Source organism: Solea senegalensis, linkage group LG21, assembly GCF_019176455.1.
Source record: "Solea senegalensis isolate Sse05_10M linkage group LG21, IFAPA_SoseM_1, whole genome shotgun sequence".
NCBI classification, from domain to species: Eukaryota; Metazoa; Chordata; class Actinopteri; order Pleuronectiformes; family Soleidae; genus Solea; species Solea senegalensis.
The window spans coordinates 12,441,809-12,468,745 of record NC_058040.1 but is presented as its reverse complement, the minus strand read 5'-3'; the positions used below and the strand labels follow the sequence as shown (position 1 = coordinate 12,468,745).

Genomic DNA, 26,937 nt, shown 5'->3' with positions numbered 1-26,937 from the left:
TTGAATCCGTCAACCTGAACTACATATGCGCACACATGCATTAACAGACAGTCCCGTCATGGGAGAGCCACCGGCAGATTCCTTTGCTCAACATTTATCGCTGCTGGTGCATGTTTCACCCTTGAGCCCCCATCGTTACCTCTTCTCTTATTTTTCCATCTTTCTCATCTCCTCCTGATGTAGAGGCACGCAGGCATGCAGGGAATGTTATTGTAATGCAGAGTGAATCACCCAGTACCGTAAATATTGACAGTGGTAACTGCTGCTGCTGCTGCTGCTGCTGCTGGTTTGGTCTGTTCTCTCCCTGAAATGCGTCGAGAGAAAGAAAGGAAAGTGACTCTCCCACATGGCTTCTTGACAGACAAGGTGTTGGCGTCTGGGTGAGGTACCAGCAAATCATTTTATAAGCAAAAAATTTGAATGCCTGCACACATACGTAGATGACGGAGTCCCTAAAGTACAAACACATTGCAGTCACCTTTTAAATGTTAAGACTAACTGTTGCAGTTTTGAAAGTGGAATATTTGCTCATTCCCACTTGAGCTACTCAACTGTTTTTAATATTGCATCAGACATTTCCAACAGCAGACAGATCTGGACCGTGAGCAGGCCATTTCAGCGAGCACATGAGGATCCTGGTAAATAAAAAAACAGCAGCATACAGTATGTCTCTCTCAAATTCCAATATAAGCCTCTGCATCAATGGCACCTTCACACATATGCAGATCATACATGCTGTGGCCGGTAACAGACCCCCATACCATACCATCCCATGTGCTTGTTTTTGCACTTTTCATTGACAACATTGCACTTCCTTCAGGCCATACATTGACCTGTGCAAAAGTGATGATATAGCATGATAGCTGCTCATATAGTACTGCCAGAGGGTTCGATGTTCACGCAGCACTTTCTATCTTTTCACAATATTATGTCCTGTAGACGGTGACAGACTTAAATCGATTGTAATGTTTCTCTGAGCAAAATTGTCTTTGTCTTTGACTTTCACAAAATTTGGCACAACATGGTGAGCCATGACGAGCCTTGCTTGCAAAGACCAAACCTTTAATGTAAGCTGCTTTTATAACTATTTTTCACACCATAGCCTGGGCCTAGTTACCAGACAGATACATGTTTATCTGGTAAATAAGGGTTCAGGTGATTCAACAAATTTAAAACTTATATGGAAATGGGATTTGCAGTTGTTTTTCTACAGATGCACAGAGAAAGAGAGAAAGTACCGTAGATGTTAAATGTCATTTTCGTGCAGCAAGCACTGTAGTCATGACATGAATCTGCACTAAGAAGAAACAAGATAAACAAAGCAAACACTAACATCAAGGTGAATGACAGCTGCAAACCGTCTACCCCAACCCTCAGACAACACCAAAGCAAGAGTTGTTAAGACTTGAAACAAAACAATCCAGGACAAGTTAGATCGAGCTGAAAGACAGCATGCTGACAGTGCCGCAGAGTATTCCGATCAAAAGCAGGAAAAGGATTTGAAATGTTTCCGTTACTGTTCACAATGTGCAACAGCTGGCATGTGTTGTAGCAATCACAGCTATTTTATAAACTGTTACTGGTATTTTGATAGACGTAAGGCACAAACAAAAAGACTGGTGGTCAACACAGAACAAAGGACGCAAGGCTGTCTTCAGATGTCATTTTATTAGCACCAGCAGTGGTCGACTGGCGGCGTGAGATTCTGAAGCAGATAGGAACAACATTACTGCTTCAAACGTCAAACTCAGACCACAGTGTGCTACACAGACACACATATGGCTCCCTCACACACATCGCAGGTTTTATCAGGACACTCGCACGCACACACAACTCATAGTGGACAGGCTATGGGAGGGTGAGATGAAGGCAAATAAAAGAGGGAAAGGGCTCGGGGTTAAGTGGCAGTAATGATGCAGGATAAGGCATCGTGCGTGAGTGTGTGTGTGTGTGTGAGAGTTCAAACTCACTTCAAAGCATCTCTGGCAGCCTTGTTCATGTCAACATGGGACACGGGAGAAGGACACGGCATTGGAGAGGCATTGAGGTAGAGAGAGGGATACAAAAAAAAAGAAGAGGAGTGGGGTAATGAGGGTAAAAAAAGGAGGAAGTAGATGATGGCGAGATGGTGAACGAAGGTTGTGGAGAAAAAGGAGGACCAATAGCAGGTTAAGGAGAAGTGGGTCGGAGGTGAGGGGTTAGGGTATTTAGGCCGAGGAGGGCAGAGCACTCACGGTGAAGGGGGTTCACCTCCAGTGTGAATGCAATGAGGTGAAACCACTAGAAAGGAGGATAGAGAGAGTTCCTGTGACATACACCCTCTTTAATTCCGCTTCCCCCCCACCCCCGCTCAGTTCCCTTCTCTCCCTCCACCGCTGCTCCCTCTCTGCGACCAGCCACAGCAAATTCCCTAGGGCCAGGGGCAGTCCCCTTTCAGTCTCCAGTGACACAGTAATTAGAAGTGTGGGAACTGAATCCGTCCCTCTTTCTGAGCCCCGCACTCTCTCACCCGCACCCCCTCCCTCCTTTTGCTGCGCCCCCCACCCCCACCCCACCCCAAAACAGCTCCCAGCCCCAACCCTTCCACTGGTACTTCCTTTGCCACCTCTGTTTTTGTATCACACCTCTATTTTTGATCTCAGGAAATGGTGTCTGACCTCTGAATGACATAGATTAGAAACATGTTGACATGTAAGGGTCATTATGACAATATATTTGTATTACATTACATTACATTACATTACATGTCATTTAGCAGACGCTTTTATCCAAAGCGACTTACAATGGAATTAAGTACAATCAGCCAGAGGTGGAGTCGAACTTGCGACCATTGTGACCCTGATGTCTATAATTTGTAATTATAATATGACTTGTGTCTGTTATAATGCGTGCAAGTGATGAGACACTTTAAGAAATACTGACATATCACCTCCTGACAGACTCAATTAAAAAGCAAGCATCTATCAAAGACCCAGACTGACTCAATCCTCATGGGCCACCTGTGATGTTCATGGGAGCTACACATCACACACACTCACACACACCAATGCACAGCCCCATACCCTTCATTCACCCCCACCCACCCCCAGCCCCCAGCCCCCGGCCCCCACCTCCCCTACATCTACAGAGTCCCCTATCTCTTCGAACAGAGCGACGCTGTCTCTCCAGCTCTCTGTCAAGCCCACCACCACCACCGCCGCTCCAACCCCCATTCGCTATCTCCGCGGCGATAACCATGGGAACAGCAGCACTGTGGGAACAGGCCACCAGTTGACCAAAATAGACAGCAGGAAAATGGAGGGAAAGAAAGAAAGAAAGAAAGGGCTCCCTACGTCCAAGGAGGCCTGTGAGTGTGTGCGTGTGTGCAGGAGATCCATGGGATCATCCAGACAGACAGGTACTCAGGCACTCCAGTCACCTCTGGTTTCCACTGGCAACAAAGAGGGACGCTGGGCGGCTTGAGTTGCTGCATTAATTCATTAATGGATATGCAGCTTTGGTTGAGGTCGGTGGGACATGCCGAAAGCTCCCCTTCTCACACGCACACACTTCAATGGTCCAAGAGTTAGCAGATAGCGGTGTCTCTCGCAAAAACAAAAAAGATGGACTACACCCTTGACCACAAACACCCACACCCAAACTGCACACTAATACTACACCATCACACACACCCAGTCACACCCACACACACATGCACCTCTAAAAGCTGACTTGCAAACACACATGCAAGCATTCAGACTGAGAGAGTACACGACTTCAGCAGTGACATGACCGGAATGGTTGGCATGAGTAATGATTCATAAACTACCTCCGTCCAACAAGTCACCAACACTAAAGCAGAAACTGATTAACATGTGGAAAATGATGAATAGAACACGTTTAAAAAGTTCAATAAATCCTTCTTACAGCATGTCACTATATCATGGCAGGATGTGGTTCTGAAGCGGAGACTATACCACAGAGGTTGTGTGAGTACTTAACAGGCTAACTTGTGCGATTTTTCTCCACTGCAACAGTGTCACAACTGTGCAAGGTGCAGCTACAACATGATACAGATGTGTGCAGATGAGATCAAAATGGCGAGTATGAGGATTGGTTGCACTGATTACTCGTGTAACATGATATATAATCTTGAGATGGGATTACAGCAGCTGTGGCATTCATTCCCATGTTGGTGTGTTAGAACGGAGAAGTCATCGCTGCATTATTATATGTATATATTATTGTCTTTAGTAAACATAGCTTGGACTACTTCCATCATCAACTGCTGCCTTGATTTTAATCTCAGCTGTGCACATGTAAAATTTGGAGATTGTGTCTTTATTTGGTTGTTGATGCTTTGGCATATCTGTGGACAAAATGTCCATTTTTCAAAAACAAACAAATGTTGTTTGTGATCATGGCTGGTGTCTCTTGCTATGACAGGACATGCCATATTTAGAAAACAAATCATGTTTATTTTGCTTTTAAACGCTTGACGGGCAAACCAAACAAAATATATAAGAACCTATGATCGTTATTGTTTGCTATGTTTGTATTTAGTCCATAGGCAATTCTGCTGATCAAAGTACACACAGATATGCATGTATAAACACATTTCTCCATGTCACATCATGAGTTAAAATGCTGGCATGCATTTCCTATGAGAAACATCAGATGCTGGTTCTCCTTGGCCTAAAAGAGGAGGCGGAGGAGGAGGAGGAAATGGGGAAAGACGCAAGTGGCGCATCATGGTCTTTTTTTAAAGTACCTAGTGTCCGTCTAATTTTCCATTCCATTTTTATCTCTTGTGTCTCCCAGTAGCAACTACACTTACTTAATGTCCCATTATCACCCAAAATGTGTAGTTTTTCTTTGTTTTTCCTCTCTCCTTACTCTCTCCTTACATGCGCCTTTCTCGTCTTTCCAATTTCTATCAATTAATCTACCCCTCTCAATCCATCTACACTCCCCCCTTTGCTTGTCCATGCCTTTCCCAGGCCAAGTAGCCTGACCTCTCCAGCTTTCTACCTCTTTGCTCCCTGGGGGTGGATTGGGGGGTGTCTTCCTGTGGTCATTCCCACCCCGCAAAAACTTTCACTTTAATCTGACTGAAGAGGAGAAAAAGAGAACAAAACAGAGCAAGTGTGTGAGATGTGTGTGTGTGTGTGTGTGTGTGTGTGAGTGTGTGTGTGTGTGTGTGTGCGCGCGCGCGCCAAAACTGAGCTCCCAAAGCAAACAGACTCTTAACCTCCAGATAGCATCACATCACGCAAACTGCAGGCTTTGGGCAGAGACACTGACAGACATAGTTTTAGGTTTTAAGGCTGAGCTGGTCCTACATTCCCAAGACCTACACATGTACGTACAAGCAGCAAACAAGGACACACATCAGACATTTCAAGAATGCTTCACGCGGCGTAGAGACCTACATTTTAGAGCACGAACTGTGAAAACACACAGTCACAATGACGACATTCACAGTTTTAAAACACGAGAAATGAGTAAAAACAAAAAAAGCAGTAAAACATCATTACGCAAACCCAACCTCCAAACACAACAGATGCATGCACACACACACAAAGTACAGTGGTGGAGTTCACAAACCACAGACAATGTGTGTGTGGGGGGGGGGAGTTAGCATCTATTATCTCTGTCTCCAAGAGGTTTAATTTAATTGTTGACACAACTCGTTCTCGGAAACTGCACACACACACACACACACAGCATGCACACACTGAGGGGTGTCGAAAGAAGAAAAAGACAACAACTCAGCCAACAGAAGAGAGGGGTTATTGTTGTAAAGATATATAGGTCAGTGGTTCCCAGTCTTGCCTTATCAGTAGCATTAATCACATTGTCATGACACTGAAGGTGTAAATCAGCTGTGTAATGATGGCTAGCACTAAAACCTGCAGGGCTCTGATTCCCATAGACCAGGATGTGGTCATCTGAAGATTCTACAAAATTGTGAAACATCCACCACTTTTTATATCTCCAACAAAAATAATCTAACATAACCATTTTTGTGTCCAAAACTGTATAAACAAGAGACAGAGAGACACATCTGATCACATACCCCTCCTCGTGTGTGTGTGTCTTTAAACACAGACAACAGACCACACACATTCAACACTCAGAGACACGGCAATCATGAGCTAAAAGGTAGCTAAAATTATGCAGTCAGTACCCTAACATTAGCAAAACACAGCAGGGAAGGATAATATGATTTACTTCCTACAACTCCTGTTACGCCACATGGGATGTTATTCAAACCTACAAACCTGTCTAGGGAAAAGTGTCTCTTCTAGTCAAATATTGTCTTATATCGGTTAAATTTCTGCTGTCGTGCTGCGACTAACGATTCTTTTCATAATTGATTAATCTGCTGATTATCGTCTCGAGAGTTATGTGGTCTACAAAATGTCAAAGAATGTTCAAAAATGTTGGGTGGTGTTTCCCAAAACCTCGATATGTTCATGTTCTCAAATGTCTTGATTTGTCCACAAACCAGAATTCTCAGATTTAATGATTTAGTTGGAGCAAAGAACCCAGAAAATATTCACATTTAAGCAGCTGTGAAGCACTCTAATGAATCAATTATTAGTTTAGTAATCGATTCACTGCTGCAGTCATGTATATCAAACTTTTTTAAGCTAATACATTGCTGTAGTCTTGAGTAAGGTTAAATAATGTGGTTTGGTAACTTAGTTCAACTCAACTAGAAGCCCATGTAGCAGTAAAACCAATCAGCGCATAGAAGACTGACCCCAAGTCAGCCTGTTAAATTGTGAGCCTTCACAAAAACTCTCATGTTTTTGGCTTCAACTTACAATAAAGTAATTCTACCTCCTAGAATGAAATCACAGTATTAAAAAAACAGAAGTTTTCTGCAGAAATGTCTAATCTGTAACTTATAATTTGAGAAAGAATGGCTACTGCATGTGGAGGACTGATATGTGCAACCACAATGAGCCCATGTGCCACAGAGTTGTGATGACAACAACGCTAAACCTCTCAGCTACTTTCTCACTGGCAGGTAGTAGCACGGCTGACTTTGTTTTTTCTTTTTTCTTTTATTGCACCAGTTGTGTGCAGTGCAGGTTGACTGAGCACAGGAGGTTTGCAGTTTTGCAGTGAGTGTTGAGTGTGGGAGAATGATGTACGATCCACTAAGCTGCAAAGACCGAAGATCACATTTCACTCTCGCAAGGGAAACCATTATACCATGGCCACAGAAACAAAGAAAGTCTAACCAGAAGAATCTGGGGCATGGATGTTAGGGATCGTTCTCACATTTTTTGTAGTTTCCCATTAGAAAACCATTTTATTAATGTAAAATGTGCAATTCAGAATAGAATATCACTTTATTTAAAATTCAAGAAGCTAATTTCAATCCAGTTGTTCATAGATACTTTCATATTTTCTCTGCATTATACATTTGACCTACTTTTGCGGCTCCAAGCATAGATTAATTATATTTCAGCCCAAGTTCTGCATGTAAACAAATGCCTACAACAAAGTGAAGGATAATGCATTTTTAATGGACAAATGTCTGCTTTCTGTGTGGTTCTGTTGTCATTAGTTGACCTTAGCTTTGTTATTATACAGCAAAGAATTCTGCCTCCCTCAGGAGACTGTTGAGAAGCAGAGGGCAATCGCTCAGAGCAGCACAGTCTGGCTGTGCTGCTACTGTGCTCTGCAAAACACGAAAAAACTTCCTCTTTCTGTGTGTTGCTTGAGTGGTGGGCATCAGTAAGTGGTTCCCTCTCTCCCCGAGCGGCAGGGGAAAGTAGACCCTCTCGAGTGCCTCTTGGCTTCCCCACCTCCCCCATGAGCCAATAACACAGTCAGTCAGAGACTGAGCGAGACACACACATTTATACATACACACACACACACAGTGTGGTTTCTCCTCTGGAGGGGAACATAAACAGGGCCGTCTGTCTGCAAGCGGAGAGCTAGTTCTCATGACATCACCACCCAGCAGGAATGCTCTGCTCTGCCCTGTCAAAACTCCTCCACCGGCCAGCAAATCACACACACATGCGCACACACACACACACGTTGAATGATTTATGTGTGTCTACATTTTCCTCAAAGAAATGTACCATATACACAACGCACAGCCATTTGAGCCATTTTCTGTCTTCTGCTGTTTTCTTTGTGTTGTGTTTTTTTCAGACCTCCTGTTCCTCTGCATCTCCTCCCAAATCTTAATCACAATTGCTTGCAATTATTTCTCAGTCATATCTTTATTGCCGGCGCTGTTTGCTGTGTCAGACCGCATGTAGACCGCAGAAACAGAGAGCAGGCATGAGAGAGAACATGTGATAGCTCCAAAAAACCACACAGAGAATAATGTTAAGTAACCTATGAGAAACTTTTCTTTGTGTGTTTTGTGCATGTGTGTGTGGGTGTGGGGTACATGGGAAATTACGCACTACTTCATTGTATTAGTGTTTGGAGGAAAAGCCCTATTGAAGCTCTCCCTCCTTCCTTCTCACCTCTCTTCCTCCCTCTCTAACTCTCTCCTCCCTTTTCCATCGCTCCATCACTTTCTGCCACCTTAGCCATCTCCCCCCCATTTCCCCCTTTGCTACCTTTGCTGTCTTATTACCCCTTTCTTGTTTCCATCTCTCCACGTCAGTCAGTCACTGTCATGTTTTCTTGAAGTTTCTCTATCTTCTCTTTTTTCCTCTAGGTTTCTCTCAGGCTTTTGGGGAAAGCAGGGCAGGAAGCAGCTTGGCTCTCAGACAATGGAACACATCAAAAAGCACCAACCAGCCTCACCAACTTCTCTCTCTCTCTCCCACACACACACACAAACACAGAGCAAGACAAACAGGACATTCCAGCTGCCGGCTGCACCGGATTCCTCGCCTTGGCTAATCTGAAACGGAGAGTGAGACTGGGAGTGGAGCAGAGCAGAGAGGCAGGGTGAGAACTATGGGTGAGGTAAGGGAGAGCAGGAGCGATGGAGAGTGACAGGGCAATGCCGAGCCTACACTCAAACAAACACCTTTTCAGTTTTAAAAGCTCAGGTGTTAAATGGTTTCTGTCAAGACGAGCGTATCCAAAGTAACCTCACATTTGTGTGCATATAGCCATACAAGGAGAAACGATGACAGAAAATGAGTGAAGGAAAGAAATGTTGGGGAGCTAAAGAGGGAAAACCATGAATGGGGGTTACACAATGCAAAGCAATTTTAAAAATGTGTTATTGTGGTCCATGTAATTGTGGTATAAAAGTGTTTCTTCCTGGAAGTAATTACATTTCTCAATTCAAATGTTATTTGTATAGCGCCAAATCACGACATACATTATCTCAAGGCACTGTACATAGTAAGGCAGAAACCTTTGCAATATTACAGAGAGAAGAGAAACCAAACAGTTCACACAATGAGCAGACATTTCTTCCGACTCTACCTCAACTAAGACGACAAAAAAAAACTAGCAAAAAAAAGACTAGCACTTTATAGTTTGATCTACTTGAAGCTCTTACTTACTTCTAGCTCTTATTTGTACACAAATGTTTAAATGCACTTTTGTAAGTCGCTTTGGATAAAAGTGTCTGCTAAATGACATGTAAAGTAATGTAATGTAAAGCAGACACTAGGCTTCAGTAGAGAGAAGAAATCGGACAGAACCAGACTCAAAAATGTGCGGCCATCTGCCTAGACAGGTTGGGGTGAAGCGAAAAATGGGGGACAGAGGAACCATCTAACAAACGTGTGACAACAGTTACTGATCATATAGGGTGCTTTACAAGATGCACTCCTGACTGCTAAACCCAATGCAACACCATTGTGTCTAAAAGGGCATACCAGTTGTGTTGTTTTTGTGTCATTGGCATTTGGATTGGAATGATGTGACTCTAAGTTAGTCCAATATATCAAGATGTCATCGAGTTTAATGTGTAATGTAATGCTCAAGCATGTTTTTTTGAACAAACCTGGTGTAATAGACCTATTTACAGGGGATATTTTTTTACATGAATGAATAGGACAAGCGTATGCTTTACAAATATTATTAATTAGGGTTCCACTCCAGGGCCAGGGTGGCATTAATGTGTAAAGTATAAAGTTTTGTATTACTTCAAAACTGCATACATATGTCTTACTTTCTGGATGTGTTCCAATAAAGTGATTGAGAAATAATTTCACTGATGGCGGCTGAATACATTTGCATAGCACAGTACACATGTCTAATGTGGTTTGGACACAAATTAGCTTGTGTACACCACACAGTGAAAACCTGCCAAGCCACAACAGATGGAAAGTAGCCAGTCCCTAATTCTCTTCTTTTGTTTCAGGTTAACATTGTCTCTTGTATATGACTTTAATAATAAGGTTAATGCTCCTGTCATCAGTAACCACCTCCTCTTATGTGTTTGGAGGAAAAAAAGTGTTGGCATGAAAGCAGAAAGAACAGAGAAAGTAAACAAACGGAGGTGGAATAAGATAGATGATCACGATGACATGAACTACCCTATATTCTACTGTACAAGTGAAAAACCAAAAAACTTTTTTTTAAATTTGCATACAAGAATAAAACAATAGTGGAAAGGTTTTATTGTAGCCTTCACTACTTGCTAATTAAGTTGTTTCAACCTGTAACTGCCACTTAAAAACAATGCATTGTTTGTGCAAAGTAAATCCTTTGTCTTCCAGAGACTGAGAGAGACTGAGGGGTGTGTTCACAGCACATCTTTACGACAGACACGGAAGACAATTATGCTACTGGCAAACCAGTGGTACTGGATAGAAATCTTAATCCGCCATTAGAGTTGTTGTTTTAGCAATGATCATAAATATTTCTGAGACACTTTATTGGAACACATCAACAAAATACGGGAGACATGTACGCAGGTTTAAATTAACTAGCTTCTACTGTACAGGTTAACATGTCAAATATTTAATGTGACACAGCCTTACCCTTAAACAAAACCCTGGCTCAAAACCTGTGTTTGTCCTCCTATTTAATGTCGATAAATATCTGCTGTGAAAAAGGTTGCACGAGTTAAACTCATTGACAGTTTGGTAATACATAAGACACATTTTCACTCCCATCGTTCCAATCCAAATGTCAAGGATCACAGGTTTTGACAGACACAAAACAGCAAAACTGTGGTGCCCTGAGACTTTTGCACAGTACTGTATATTTCCCCTTTATCTGCTGTACGGCGTGAGATCAGCAAACCAAACAGCTGTCACATGGTAAGTTGTTTGTTCCTGGTGCTCTACGGCAGTTAACGTCCCTAAAGTTGCATTACTGCTTTTTCTGTCTCTTCTTTTACTTCTGTATCCCTTTAACTATGTATTCAGGCATCTAGTGCTGCTACTACTGCACGTCTCTCCTTCCCAAACCTCGCGTATAACATCAAAAGGAAGGCGAGAAACAGCAGAACGTTGGTTTTTGAAATGGAAAAATCTTTAAAATGATTACCTGGGTGGGTACCGGCCTTAACCACTGAGCTACCCCACCCCTTAACCACTGATTTACCACCACACCAATGACAGAAACCTCAGCAGCATTTGAGCAAATAAAACTGGCACACACGTGAAAGCGCACACACACACAAGTTCAAATCATGCGTGCCCACGCACACACAGGTGTCATTACACTGCTATGCTATCCTGGGGCCAACCTGACTGTGGGAAAATAGAGTAGGCATGATTTCTTTAAGCTAGACACTTGAGTGAGTGATGGCTCATCATCTTCCTTATCTATCCGTGTGTGTGTGTGTGTAAATGCTATTGTGGCTGCTCTGTCAGCCATGAGAATAAAATTTAAAATGACTCAGGGACATCCCACAGGTTACAAGATGCAGGTTTTTCAGGGGGATTTTCAAACTGCTTCTAAACAAACGCCTGCTTCTCAACTGTCATTCTACAGTAGAATTTGACAGAGGTATCTACTGCATCGTAAAGCAACTTGTACAAATGTATGTTTCAATTCGGACAACATGCAGAGACAGAGGATACGTGTGGAGGAGAAAATGTATTTATTGGCTGTGTATGTCTCCTAGGTGGGTGGCGCTGTATCCGTCTAGTGTGTATTGAATTAGTTTCCTATTGACCTTTACGTCACAGAAAAACAAAAGCGATCGTGCCGTGGTTCTGTATGTTTTGTACCTGCTGTACATGTTAATTGTGATACAACTCAGATGGAGCATCGCTCTTGTGGTTACTGTGTTGTCCAAAGAGAGACGCTGCCGTTGTATGATTTCCGGCAACAGTACCGCAATTTATACATCGTCTCTTTCTACTTCTGGGTCAAAGACTGGGGTCTGACTCCAGTCTGACTAAGCGTATACATGCTGGAGTAATCGGACTAGGAATCGCATTATCCAGGTATGTTAGTCCGACTATCTCGATTTGAGTCGGACTAACATGTTCACATGACATTAAAAGCCCAGCTTTTGTTTGGGCTTAAGAGGTTCACTGCTAAGATAAACATCAGAAAATGTCAGTGTCTTTGATTCATGGCTCTGAAATGTTAATATGAGGACAAACATTCATGTTTTAATCTTTCAATCTTTTTTAATCTTTTGAGATTAAGGCTACATTGTTAATTCCGCCTTGTCCAAATTATGTTTCATTACCATGACTGACGTTTTTTCCCTTTTATTTCAGTGACTTCTACGGTGCTTCCCAGATAAGCAGACAGCAATACTTCCATATCTGCAATGAATGACTCATCTCCCAGAAACACTACACCCTGTGTAGTTAAGTGAAAGCTTAATATTTGTGGTCATGTCTCTCTTGCTTATTCATTCATAAAGTCACGCCTTAGAGTGACATGACTATTATAATGGCTCCCCTGCGGACAGACAGACAGACAGACAGACAGACAGACAGACAGACAGCATGTCGCCCCCTGAAAAAAAACAGACAAAGGACATGGACGTACAGGCTGACCATCAATCACTCATAACTGTGCCCGCTAACTGTCTACATGTGTGTAAATCAGACAGAGTGGTGGTTAGAGTGACCTGTGCTATGTGTGCGCACCACTTTCTCCAAGTGTGTGTGTTCACTTTTCTCAAACCGTGTGAGTGTGTGCACGAGTAACAGGAGAAGCGGAGCCTTCGCCACACACAGTGGGAAATATTTGAGATGGTTTCCCTCGGAATGTCTTGGCGTGCCGATGGAATGCCCTCCCCCTTCCCCACCGTTGCCTCCTCCCCTCTCTTGTTGTCGCTCCCCTCAAGTCTCCGGAGAGGAGGAGGGAGAGTGGGAAATAGGAGGGACGCGCAAACTCGACTCCTGTTTTGACACCACAAAGAGCGGTGTGTGCACAAAAGACGTCAGATGAAGCCACTGTGTGAAAACACACTTGAAACTATAGAAATGGGACATTTTTGTAGTTATCTGCAAATGCTGATGGTAAGGTGTGAGGAACATGCAAGTCTATAAGAAGCACAGCATCCTCTTCTTTTCACACACACACTACTTACACCCTGATGCTGACTAACTTTAATTGCACACTCGCATACGGACAAATATCTACACACACACAGACACACACAAGCTCATAGCCAGTGAAGGGTAACTTTAAACGTGTCTAAACCTCTCACATTCCTGTTTCTTATCCTGCGGCTCTCTTTGTAGATCAAAGGACATACAAGTTTTTCTATCACCTCACCCTCCTCCACCCCTTGGCTCCTCATCCTCCTCAGCCACCTTTCTCAGACACTCTCCTTTCCTCGCTCTCTTCCTCACTCGCTCGGTTAAGTCGAGCTAGGACCACAGACCACATTTAACTGGGCGACTGTCCAAGCACGAGCGATTGTTAAATTAAGTGTGTTCAACTCTCCTTCGCTAGGTGACAATACGTTACATTTATTAGTATGATGTGCTTTATTTTACAGAAAGGACACGTGAGACACAATTCTGTGTCTTTCTACTGTCCGTTAACTTCAAAATAGTTAATTATTTAAGCTGAGAGAGAGCATACATTCTTCCTCCCTGTCTTTCCAGTCCAAATGCACCAATCTGTACTTCATGTTTTTCTCCTTGCTGTATTTTTCATCCGTGTTCCAGTGTCTTAGTGTGACTTTAAGGAATTCTATGCAGTACAATTTTAAGTAATTAACATGTTTACGTGTATTTTAAAAGTCCAGTTTTAGTAGAACAAGCACTGTCATTGGATTGATTTCATCTCATGTTCACAGAAACAGATCCATTTCAGTTTTTCTTCACTCCATGCATTACTCTCGATCTTACTTACTGACTTATTTGCTCCTTTTAAAATGTTCTCGCTGCTATTCACATTCTCTCTCTCTTCATCTTTTTTTACCTCACTGCCTTCACCTCTGTTCTCACTTCTCTCTCACTCACTCCCTCCCTCCCTCTCTCCTTTTCCTCTCGCTAACCACTCCATCTCTCCCACCCCTCCCTCTCATGGTGTGGCGGTTCCTGTTGCTCTTGTTTTCACTTCCCCAGTAGTCTGGTGCGTGGGAACCAGCGTTTCTGAGCAGTAGTGTCTACGAATGAGTCTGAGTGTGTGTGGTTTGTGCTCTCAAGTGCTGTTTGTGTGTGTGTGTGTGTGTGTGTGTGTGTGTGTGTGTGTGTGTGTATATATAAAAGGTGCTGAGGAACTTGTGTGTGCATGAGCGTGGTGTAGTCAGTTTTTGTCAATTTTGGGTTTTGTAAATAGAGCAGTATATGTGTGAGTGTGAATGTTTATCTCTCAGCAATCTCTGCTACCTCAACATGTCTCTATAAAAGGCCAATATGTGACATCTGAAGGCAGAATTGTGTGTCTGTGTGTGTGTGTGTGTGTGAGAAGTATAGATGCAGCATTGTCATTAGCGGTGGATATAGGATACATCTGGATAAGGAAACTGTGATGGTCGAAGCACCACTCCACCCTCGTACCCTTCCCGTCCCTTCGCAGGAATGAAATTAAAGTTCAATGTGGGCAACCTATTGTGGATAAACTACACTTAGTAGAGTTACTTGAAGCTAAAATCTCTGAAATGAGGAGCCAGATACATTCATGATAAATCAGTCACAAACAAAAAATGTCTTTCAAAGTTTCTCGATGAATTACTGTGTATCCACCGTGTGTGGAGGGCCTCTGCCATGCCAGGTTTATCTCTCTGTGGCCTATTGATACACAGATCAACCATTTCCCTGCGTGCATTCAAGTTTGCTGTTAATCTCCTCTCCGCTGTGCTCTCTTCCTTCATGACTTTCATCAGTGGTGTATGTGCATGAGACAAAGGGAGTGAAACTAACCCATCCATTGCTAATCACAGAGCCCTGCAGTCAGATAACAAAGGGGTTAACTTCGCCTGGGTGGGCTATGGAGCAGCCCCCAGGGCAAAACACACTCACTCACTCTCTCTCTCTCTGTCACTCACACCTATCGACACAAATCATGTCCACCATCATTAAATATCAACTACTATTATAATATACTCTCCTTTTCCAACAACACACCATGAAGTACATCCTTAAAGTTAAGTTTCTCAAATTTAACCATGTAAATTTGGCCTTAAATTCAATCAAATCTACACTTTAAGATAATAATTAAATACTTAATGTATGAAAAGTATCAGAACAAGAATAATTATTCACTTAGTTCCCATTATCTTCAAAGCAGATGGTTATTCTCTCATTGACAGTGCACAAGTGGACATTCACATTCAAGGTGTAAACTGATGGAAAGGATCTAAGGCCGAGCTGCTAATGATTTTAGAGGTCACATTTGTCCTTGCATTGGTCATAATATATCAAAGCGACTTCCCCTTGAAGTGGTGTCAGGCACATAGGTGGCTGACCATTTGGCTGCTGGCTGTTTCAGACAGATTTTGTCTGGTGTGTGTTTGTGCCATCATCATCATCATCATTATGTCAGCAGGACAGGAGGTCTCCTCTAGGTGGTCCAGGTTTTCAGCATTTTGTGTCTGACGCAAATGAACCCAGTGGCGTATCTTGACACATTTGTGGCCCCCGACAAGGAGCATACCAGAACACCCAAGTTAAGAAAATGTCCTTCACTGCTACCACGCGCAAACACAGCCGTCGTCAGAGTACGCACAGGTTTCCCTAAACAGCCACCCAGGGAGATCTCTACAGGTCAGATCCAACTTTTGAATAAGAACAATGCTTTACACTCTCCTCTCGCTCCTTCTATAACGTGCACTCACATATTTTGTGTTACTGGCATTGCTGAAAAATGTATTAGAAATTGCCTCAGGTTTAATTCTCCTCCCTCTTTGTAATTAATTTTCTTGTTTATGCATTTATTTCTCCATGTCAATACTTGTACAGATCCAGTTTCAGGTGGTAGAGAGCTGAGCAACATATTGCAGACATCCCTCTTCCCTGCCTCATCCACCGGCTACTCCTGGGGGTCCTGAGGGACTTCCAAGCCAGATGGGAAATGCATTCCCTCCAGTGTCTCCTGGGTCTGGCTCTGGGTCTCCTGCCGATTGGAAATGCGCAGAATACCTCCACAGGGAAGCAAGAAGGAGCTCTACTAGTCACTAGCCACTACTGGTTGCCTTCAGCATGAAGGTACAGTATATCAGGTCTTTCCAAATGCTCAAGCCCTTCATATTTCACTCCACACTCATATTATTGCTTAAGAAATATCTATAATCTGACTGTTAATCTCTCATTCCATTTTTTCCATTCCAGCCTTACGAATAAATACAACCCCAAAGAAAGGAGAGGAATTCTCCACTAACTTCAACTCTTTTCAACTGTAAAAGGAGGAGGGACATTACACATCAAAAGTCACAGCGCACCATGCCAAGGCTCTCACCTTTGTCTGCTGCCTATTGTCACTGACAATACTAAAAACAAAGAAGTGCAATAAAGGGTGTTAATTTGCCCCCTTTCTGCATTTCCTCTAATCGTATATTATTTATTTTTTTCTCTTTTATTCAGTATTGCACAATTCACTGCGGCGACCACAGGCTTTGTTCTCATAATTAAGGAAGTGGACCAGTTCAGCCGTTACAAAGCCACAGAAATATTGCTTGAGTGTGGGAATTAAAGCATTTACCCTTTGTTTTGTGTATGTAATCATAGCTCTTTAGCAGTGAAGATCTAAAACACTGTTATGTATGTAACATGGAAGGATACATGGAAGGATTGTACATAAATTTCAGATGGATTTCTTTGTAACATGAATCCCTGTATTTCTACCATTCACACCATAAAAGTTGCAAAGAAAATGTTTTATGATCGCAGCTGTTCAAATGTCAAGAGAGGTCAAATATTTTTTCACAGTACAGGTGTGTAAAATGCCCACAAACTCCATTGCTCGAATTGATCTTCACGGAAAGTACGTCATGCTCACTTAAGGGCACACTCAAGACCTTTGGATGCAAACTTTATCCTCCGTACTGTACCGTGCTCTGTGGCTGCATTTCTGCATGTACATGCCCGCGGTTCTGTTCATATCAAACTGAAGCTTCAACACATGCGTACTCAAGCTCACATTCCACCCCAGAAGCAGCGATTTATCACCAGGAGTTCACGCGCAGAGCTGTACATGTGTAGGCACCACTGGACCTCCTCACATCACCTCAAGCAAGCTTCCATGGATACATGATGGATCATTGATGGAAACTGGGCAGGAAAGTGTTGTGCTACAGGGTGCATGCACAGTCGGCGCATACTGTCCCAAATTTACGTCACGCAGACCCTAGTGGACCTCTGTGGACACAGACTGTATGACCCCAGCTTCAATGTGAGCTTTCCTACCTGGCAGCGGCTGAATATATCGCTGGGAGTGGGCTGGACATTGAAGTGTCTGAGGACTCTGACAGCCTGGTCTTTGGCCTTTTCTGAACAGTCAAGTGACAGACAGCGACCCTCGCCCACCTGGGAACGCAACTATCAACATGGAAAGAGAGAAGCAGGTTCATGTAAAGAACACAAAGGCATATAAAATGCATTGAAATTTGCTCCCGGCTTCATAATTTGTTATTACTTACACTTTGGAACGGTTGTCCACATGTGAGTATAACGCGGCCTTCCATGTGTGCTAACTAAAACACAACAAACACACATAAAAATACATTAATATTTGTGTTTGTAAAGGACTTTGTCATCTCTCAGTGTGTGTGTTTATTGCCTCTGTGTATTCTCAATCCTCACTACTAACTCACCTCCGCCGCTCTTCTGTGGTCATCAGTGCTCTCTAACATGACCACATCAACGCCTAAGCAGCGCAGGTACCTCCCAAGTCCTTGTAGCATGTTGTCACACACCACCCGCAACTGCTGTGGGGGCAGCAGGGGGGCATTTTCAGAGGGGTTCTCGCCACACAGGAGGCCTTTCTCTGTGTCAGAGCGAGGGGGACTGACCCTCTGAGCCCCCTGACATTCCTAAATGGACAGAGACAAAAATGTGATACTTAACTGATCCCCACAGGGGGATTTTCTTTTCACTCACACCACAGTGCAGGGAGGACAAAGCACAGGGTGAGCTATAAAACTGCCCCCCTTGGAGCTGATAGGAACTGCTGAAGGGTCTCGGTCAAAGACATATTGTCCCTCCCTGCAGGTTGGAGGTTTGTATTCAGAAGGTCTGAGTTTTTGCATCCCTAAGAATTGTTATACATATAATATAATAGGTTCTTTATCAGAGAGAAGGACTGATTCTGAATCATGATCGCTGCCTGTGAAAAAAAAGAATTATCTCATAGACTGATCTTTAGGTTGCACTAAAGTCTGTTTTTTTAATCATAAACATAAACATTCAAATTCTCCTCCTTAAGTTACCAACACGTTTTCTGCAGATTTCTGCGAAAAACCCCAAACCATACAACACTTATTCAGAGTCAAGATTCAAACAGCCAAGGTCAGGTCAAGAACAGGTTAAATCATAAAGCGATTCTGGTTTCCACATTTTCTTTTCTCATAAATCAAAGTTCCCACTCCTCAAATCAACCTGTCAAGCTATAAAAACATCCATCTGACGTCTGACATGTACCTAAAAAAAAGTAGAAAGAAAGACAGATTTCCTAACCTTCATGTTCTCCTCTGTGCTTTGACCGAATAGGAAAGTTGTTTTTTTTCCATACAACTTCACATCCTACACTTCACAGCATTTGGTGTTGACAGCAACCACATAAAAATAAATGAACCCTGTCAATAACATCATTTGCTGTGGAAAATGGCAAGAGAAACCCTAACCTCTTGGCCAAGAGTCTGTTTCTTCTGTTTCTTCTCCTTCGGTGTTTTGTCTCCGCTCTTTTCTGAATGGCTTGAAAAGATGCTGCTCAGGTCAGCTGGCAGCCCGTAGTGAGCTGCATTGCTGGAAAGGACAGAGTACACGTCCAGCAAACAGCAGGCATCTGCCACTGGAAGGTTTAGAAACGCAGAGAGAGAAAAAGCAAAAGGATTTATAGGTTTTATAGGTTGTGATATTCTATTATGACAAAACCAGCGACCATCTGTCTCTGCCATTGTGCATCTTGCATAATAGCTTACCTGCATATCTAATTTGGCTGATGCGCAGTGGACGTTTCTCCCAGTTGGACATCTGCTCCGTCTTGTCCAGTGGTTTTCCCAGGACCTGTTGTACCAGTAAACTGAGGCCTTTTTCTGCAGAATTCTCTCCAACAAGCACCCCTTTAGGGCCATTCTGAATCCTCCTCCCCTTACTGCTCTGCATCTGTACAAAGAATTACATGCCAAAGTTTGACATTTCTCCCAAAACAAATGATTATTTAATCATTTTCATGCTCTTGCACACAAGGCTCCAGCGAAAATACCTGTAGTCTAATAGTCCCTTCCTATTTATGTCCAACAACAACACCCTCTTTCAACCAAACATTCCCTGTGATTTTTGCGAAATGCGTTTTTGCATTCCTCACGTCCTGCAACATGCAGTCTGCTCCAGCAGATGGTGAAGAAACCTCATCAGTTACTGGCCCTTGTTGCGATTTCCACATTCCTGTCCCCCTCAGAGACTGTGAGCTCAGCTACATGCATCTCAGACTAAATGCTGGGCTACAGCCTCCAAGTACAGCAACATAACCTCGTATACAGTGTCCCTGGTTGCACTGGACACAGTGGACAAGCAATAACCCTAACAATTAAGAGAGGACCATTAACCTAATTGTGTCTTTCTCAGTCTGAATGACGAGATACAATTACCTTTTGATGTACTTGAAGAAGATCAATCACCCCCTCCATCTTCAGAGGCTCCTCTAAAAGTTGGTGCCAGGTGGCCAAGAGACACTTGAGATCCCCAGTCATACCATAACCTATATTTAAATAAAAGAAAAAAAAGTGAGTGACAAAAATGCCTCAAATTAATTTGATTAGACCTTTATCGAGACTGCTGCTTACCCAGTTTAGAGATATTTCTGTGAGAAAACAAGCTCCTGATGAAACCAATAGTATCTGGGTGTTGGCAGAATCCGTTTGCACAGAGGTCCAATAAGAAAACCTGGTCAAACACTGCAAGCTGTATCAGGGCAACTTGCTGATTTGAGATGCAACCAAATGTAGGCTGCCACTCCATGTCGACGCCAACTGTAACACCGTCCTTAACAAGAGATAAAGAGGGGGGTCATAAATCATAAAGTCGTGAAAAAAGAGCTTCTTCTTTTCTAAGAAACTACGTCGCTGTACCTTCAGCAAGATGTTTCGACATCTCTGGAGATCTTCCACCGTTCTCACAAAGTGAACCTTGTCTTTGGCAAGTGGCACCTGGTAAAACCTCTGACGGTGAAGCTGAGACGGAATCCAGTCCTCAGTTTGTGCTGAATCACATATCTGTCTGAGCGCAGGAGAGAAACGGAGTTACCCACCATTCACTCTATGATCGTAAGAATGAGTGTAGAGTCTCAATGGCAGATCAGACATGTGGCGTAGTAATTCTGTCTCACACTGGTGATAACAGCCTGAACCCGAAGTGAATGGTAATATTACAGTTTGCAAGAAAGACACGCAGTTACAATGTTTGGCTCTACACTTCAGGGATAACTTCAACTACACATATTTATATAAATAAATACCACATATTTATTGAGCTAACTTACTGTAGATGGGGTGGTAGACTCTGCTGCATGTCCCATACACCGAAGGGAAGTTGATTTCTGGAGATGTTGTATTTCAGTGACCACTGCGAGGCTGTCCTGAGGCCACAATACTGCACCAACATCTCCACCAATTTAATCTGCAGCTTGTGGTCATCTGACACGACATACTAAACAGAAAGAATACACGTGTGCACCACGTACTAATATACACAAAGGGGAGTTGTGGTCATTGTCATGTCAAAACATAAGGACAGACCTGTACGTGGTCACTCCAGTTCTCCTCTGTCATGCTTTTCTGAAAGAAAAATACAGTTGAACATAAAATTATTGTATTTCCCTCATCAAATAAATCACTCATATTGTAATTTTGCTGCAATGTAATTTGAAAGTAAGCAACATCCGTTACCTCCACAAACCTCTTATACATGAGGAAACGTAAAGAGTCCAGTCTCCTCTTGTGCAGAGCATTGGGACACAGTCCTGTGCCAAAGACACAAGATTACATCATTTCTGCCTGACACACAGATGGATACATACGTGAAAACCTCGTCACACACCTTGCTCAATGTTGAATTTCTCAACAAGTCGCACGACATGTTTGGAGAGGATTTTGGGCTTGATCAGGCCCATGCAGTGTTTGGAGAGGTAGAGGTGAGGAAACCGCCTGGGCAAACACACATGATCGTTCAGATATTACTGTATACAGAGTCACGCTGTACATTCACACACGTTCCCATACCTGCTTATCTCGTCTACAGTGAAGCTGGGGTGGCACCAGGAGTCGAGCAGTGTCACGAGCTGTTGCTCTAGATGATGGTGACCTGTGACGAACGACTCCGCCAATGACAGCTTATCCTGCAGGATTAATGGTACGCACATCTGCAGGAGAAAATGATAAGAGACAGTTAAGAGTATAAAACAACATTTGAAGACTTTAAAATTCATTCAAGTGTGCCAATATACAATATCTCCAAAAAAATGTTTGTCTCACCTCTTCCATATTCATGTCCGTCTGTAACTTGAATTTTATGCAGAGCACAGCTGCCTGTAAAAACATAAATAAAGGTTTTTGTCAGCATTTGTTACTTACAGCAGTGTCTGAAATATTTCTCCTATATTTACCTCTTTGTAGCAGTGGAGAGCCTGCAACCTCACAATGTGCAGCCGGAGTACGGCCGGGTCCACGGAGCCGAGGTGGTAGATGTTTATGAGGTTCTCAATAAAGCCGCCGTGAGTATCAGTCAGTAAACACAGAGCACGATTCTGAAGCTTCAGTGCTTCGCATTCTGGTTTTGAACTTAGGGTCACCTGGGGGAAGAGACAAAAATGACAAATTCATTTCATTCAGAGATTAAAAGCGTGGACTCAATGTCTCTGAAGGTGTTGTGAGCTGTGATACATCTCTGCAGTTTCTTTGCAGATGGATCTCAACTAACCTGAGGATGCTCCTTCACCCACGTCTGGAATTCCGTGAGTATCTGAAAGGCAAGGGTGTGGCTCCGACCCTTCTGTTTGCCCGGACAGCTTTCCAGGATTGTTAGCAGGGCCTCTAGAGGCTCATACAGCTTTGAAAATCCCTGAATAGCTACACAATGTAGCTGTTAGGAAGTAGAAAAAACGTATATCTTAGAAAGGAAAAGCTCAATACTATATGAAATGCCATAAACATGGTATTTTCGGTTAAAATAACAACAATCGTGTGTTTCATGAGATGGGAATCAAAAGAACTGCGAATGTTGTCGACTCCTTTTTCTCATATATAATTTGAGTTTTAATTGAACACATTTCTCAAAGTGTTTTCAAGAGCTACCAAACTAACTCTAATTTTGAACCCTTGACAGACCAGATGTTCAAAGAAATCACCTGACAACAGACACCTATTGGACAATACTTGCAGTCAATCACACTGGTAATATAAAACTAATGATCAACTTTTCATCAAAATGTTTGCTGATGGTACTCATCAAATGAAAAATCATCATAATTTTTGCGTAGACTTCTTCTTTCTCTAGTAAATCATTACTAACAGTTGAGTCATAGTTATTGGTAAAATGAGGTAAACTTTTAGACTGGGACTCGTCAGTATGTGAAGAGAGAGAGAGAGAGAGAGTTTATGTCCCTCTCCTGACCTTGCAGACACAGGATTATGACACATTTTAGGTCTCAGCTTAGGACTGCAAACTCTGGCATTACACATTTCCTACATGAGAAAATAATATCTGTGTGAGAATGCTTCACACTGTGTCTTAATTTGCAAAACAGATGTTATCCACTCAATATCCTCCTCACACAGATCTCAAGTTCATTCAGTGCAACACAAATTCCTTCCTTCCTACTGACAGACACTCTGGTTTCCTCATTAACTCACACATGCACGCATTCACACACACACTGGTGAGCGTCATTTAAACATGTAATTCCTGTGTTTTTCTTCTTGGTTTAGAGTCACGTGCACTCCATCACTCCATCTCCTGTAAACACACAAACTCAATATTGCATGTGTGGAACTGATAAATGCTGTATATGTGACTGACCGACAGCAGGTCTTTCCCATTCCATAGTTCGAAGAGTTGGTCTCTCAGCACGGCAGGGTCAAGACCTGGGGGATCATATACACACATGCACTGATGAGGTGGAGTTTCACTCTGACCTTTGAGCTCTGTCAGCCCATCAAGAAATCAAACCTCCTGGCCATTTTCTCATTCTTTGGTCTTTGGTTCCATTTTGGGTCTCACTGATGGTCATTTTTGGGATCTTCTGATTTGAGTTTGAGAAAATGTAAAGGTTTATGCTATACAAATAGATATCTTGGCTGATACATTTTCATTTTTATAAAATTTAAATGTCTGCTATAGGGTACAGTGATACATTAACACAACTAGCTAAATCAACAGTGTTTATTCACTCCTCCACACACCATTTTAGTTTGGAACAGATCATGATAACGATTCTAAAACTGATAAACTGATTCTCCAATGCCCTTAAAAATTAGGACATGTAACACAAAAAGATAAAATCTAAAATTTGTGTGCAAACTCCTGAAATAGTTTTAGTCCCAACCTAAATCTTAGCTTATAGGTAACGCAATATACTGGAAATACTGTTTGTTAAAACAGACATAGCTGAGTAGCCAAAATGTCAAATATTATTTCTGTAACAGGCACAACAGAGCAGCCGTATCATCGGATTAACAGCTGAGGCTGGATGGATAGTAGAGGAGCGCAGCATTAGCTCTGCATTCCAGCTGAATCTGCAGCCAAAATACTCTAGAGACACTCAGGGCAATTTTTTAGAAGGCTACAGTAGGTAAAAAGGCTTGCAACATGTATGCACGTGTGTTTCATGTTTTGTGTCCATCTGCCTTTGCATGTGTCTCTCTGAGAATTCCCAAAGGATTCAGCTTCATTCTCTGTCGTTCTTGCTGTCCCCCCCACCACCACCTCCCTCCTTCCCAGGGCTAGTTTTCCTGTTCTCCTCTCCCTCCCAGCAGCAGCCTCTCTCGATTTTGTCTCGGATTTCCCCAGGAAAGGGCTATGCAGTGGTCATGGTGTAAAAAATACAGCCTTCCTGATGCATAGCCTGGGAAAGCCGACCAAAAGGCCTCTCCCTTACTCCACATAGGCCTCTTTTTTACTGCATCTCTCTTTCATAATGTCTCTTGAAGACCATTACAACTTTTTACCTTTAAGTGCTGGGGAATCTTGTATTTATCATCCAGGTGCACCCTCTCAGCTTCAGCTACAGTAAGCTTCTCTTTTTAAAATCACAAATTCTGTCTCAATTCCTTTTCTGTTCTTTTTTTTGATGCCACATTTCCCTATTTTCAATGCAACTTTGTCTGCTCTTTGTTTCTCAACTTTGAGAATGCAATCAATCCCTGCACTTTCACTTCCAAACAATCCACACATTTCCAAATCATTCTGTATTTCCACTTCCTTTGATGTTGCTTGGGAAATCTTGGGAAATCTTTTTATTTTTCAGAGAAGAACCTTTTCATGTTTAGCTACACTTCATCGTCTCACCATGATGTCACTGCTTTGCCAGCAACATTACAGCATGCCATGGAAAACGGTCAACACCAGTGTAGACCGGATTTGTAGAGATTACAGAATAGACTGATGTACAAAGGACACAGCTATGGTCCAATAAAGGGTCCTTCAATTTCAAACATCTGCATGACAAAGTTGCCATTGCTTTTCTCCATGACTCTCTGGTGATATAAACCCTACTCTAACCAATTCATTTTGGTAACGAACATGCATATGTGCACAGAGACTCACACAAAAACAAACAGCACAATCCACTTCAGTTTGGCCTCACTGTTTGTATGAGGAGCAGACAGAGAAGTAGCAAAGAGGAGAGGAATGTGGAGCAAGTAGTTTCTTTATAATCTTGAATGGTGGGTGAATGACAGAGCTAGAGGCTCCCCATTCATTACAACATAATAAGCCCATCACTACATACAAATACATGAAGACACATACAGTGCATGGACTCAATCAACCCTGGGAAGGTAAAGGTTTCTCCTTTATTCTTTGATGCTAAAGAATTTGCAATATAAGAAAAATGCTATGTTTTCACTAATTGGATTTTAAAGTAATCTGACACTACCCTTGTCTGCCACTCTTGGAAAAAAAAAACTAAGAGTGACACTTAAATGTCAGTAAAATTAGACAGAGATTAAATCCACAGGCCGGGCTAAAAAACGTGTTGCCAGGCAGCTGCCAAAATAAAGGAAACACAAAGATCAAGTGTCTAAATGTGGCATTTGGTGTCACTGCCGCCACCAAAACAGCGTCAGTGTGACTTGGAAGTGGTTGTGCAAGTGGCTCAACAGCATTGGAAAAATGCCATGACATTCCTCCACAAGTGTTTCTCTTGTTTTCTATTTTGTTGTTGGTGCTCGTATAAAAAGGGCTTTCAACAGGTGCTATTACAGAATCTTGAAAATGAGGAGAGTACCAGCAGAATTTGATTCCTATTAAAACAGTGTTTATATGGTATGTTAATTACCTCTCCAAAATCCACTCACTGCAACTTGTTTTACATGCCAGTCTGGACTGACACATGCCTACAAACTCAACAATAAACTTTACCAATATCACTTTAGACTTCTAAAGTTCTTTATGTTTGGAACAAAGGCAAACAAAGCTAGGATCAAGTGATCTAAGATTATTTATACAATAACCTGAATTTCTTACTGAGAAATGAAAACATAAAACAGAGACCAGAGGTGATTCAACTTATCAGCAGCTTAACTGCAATTTAATGTGTACCTGTGGCATCTGTACATTTGCACTACTAATGTGCTTAAAAACTGTAATACCAACCTGTTGCCTCTGAAGTAGAATGGTTCATTTCAATCCACAGGATCTTATGCTGCTGTCACTGTAGGAAAAGGTATACAATATTAATTCAGTACTGTGTAAATGGGAGATCATATCAATTGCGAAAAATATCACTCACACAAAAACAGTAAAATGCCTTTATTTGTAAAACATGAGCTGCAAATAACTATTATTTGTCAATTTTTCCAAGTTAAAAACTTCTGCGTTTGTACTTTATTTTTGCTTTTCATCCTTATCACCACCTTTGCCCAAGAAAACGAAGAAATTGTACACTATCTAAAAAATGGCTGAAGCTCTCAACACCTGGAGTTTTGTACATGCTTCGCGACCCAAAGGACTGTTGCAGATTTTATTTAGAAATGTTATAATCTGCATGGATCCATCAGACACTTTACAAACTTTACAAAGACATGAGATCTGCTCAGTGCCTCATTATGATTGTGAACCAATTTTGCTGATAAGATAACTCCACAGACACACAGACAGAAACCTGTGGGAACAGCAGCCTGAGAAAGGGCAATGCGCCAGCTGGCTGTGAGACTAGATTTCATACTGAGGATGTTTTTTTTAAAGCCTGAAGTATGGTTGT

The 26,937-nt window shown here is 42.4% G+C and overlaps 1 protein-coding gene and 1 long non-coding RNA gene across 2 annotated transcripts in view; one reads left to right on the top strand and one right to left on the bottom strand.

Moving 5' to 3' along the window:
• Positions 1-26,937, bottom strand: part of exd3 (exonuclease 3'-5' domain containing 3) — a 37,528-nt gene that overhangs the window by 9,851 nt on the left and 740 nt on the right. Inside the window, exons 2-19 of the mRNA XM_044012183.1 lie at positions 26,331-26,388; positions 23,535-23,599; positions 22,437-22,598; positions 22,123-22,308; positions 21,992-22,045; positions 21,740-21,879; positions 21,558-21,664; positions 21,407-21,480; positions 21,257-21,295; positions 21,001-21,167; positions 20,591-20,738; positions 20,306-20,504; positions 20,111-20,220; positions 19,442-19,625; positions 19,145-19,311; positions 18,116-18,334; positions 17,942-17,995; positions 17,709-17,840 (exon numbers count right to left, since the gene is read on the bottom strand). Of these exons, the coding sequence (XP_043868118.1) occupies positions 17,709-17,840; positions 17,942-17,995; positions 18,116-18,334; positions 19,145-19,311; positions 19,442-19,625; positions 20,111-20,220; positions 20,306-20,504; positions 20,591-20,738; positions 21,001-21,167; positions 21,257-21,295; positions 21,407-21,480; positions 21,558-21,664; positions 21,740-21,879; positions 21,992-22,045; positions 22,123-22,308; positions 22,437-22,598; positions 23,535-23,599; positions 26,331-26,358 (2,235 nt within the window). The 5' untranslated portion in view covers positions 26,359-26,388. The remainder of the gene's footprint in view (positions 1-17,708; positions 17,841-17,941; positions 17,996-18,115; positions 18,335-19,144; positions 19,312-19,441; positions 19,626-20,110; positions 20,221-20,305; positions 20,505-20,590; positions 20,739-21,000; positions 21,168-21,256; positions 21,296-21,406; positions 21,481-21,557; positions 21,665-21,739; positions 21,880-21,991; positions 22,046-22,122; positions 22,309-22,436; positions 22,599-23,534; positions 23,600-26,330; positions 26,389-26,937) is intronic.
• On the top strand, positions 14,639-17,911 carry LOC122758198. Its single transcript, XR_006358127.1, has 2 exons — positions 14,639-16,511; positions 16,635-17,911. It is a non-coding gene; the product is annotated as an uncharacterized LOC122758198 (long non-coding RNA).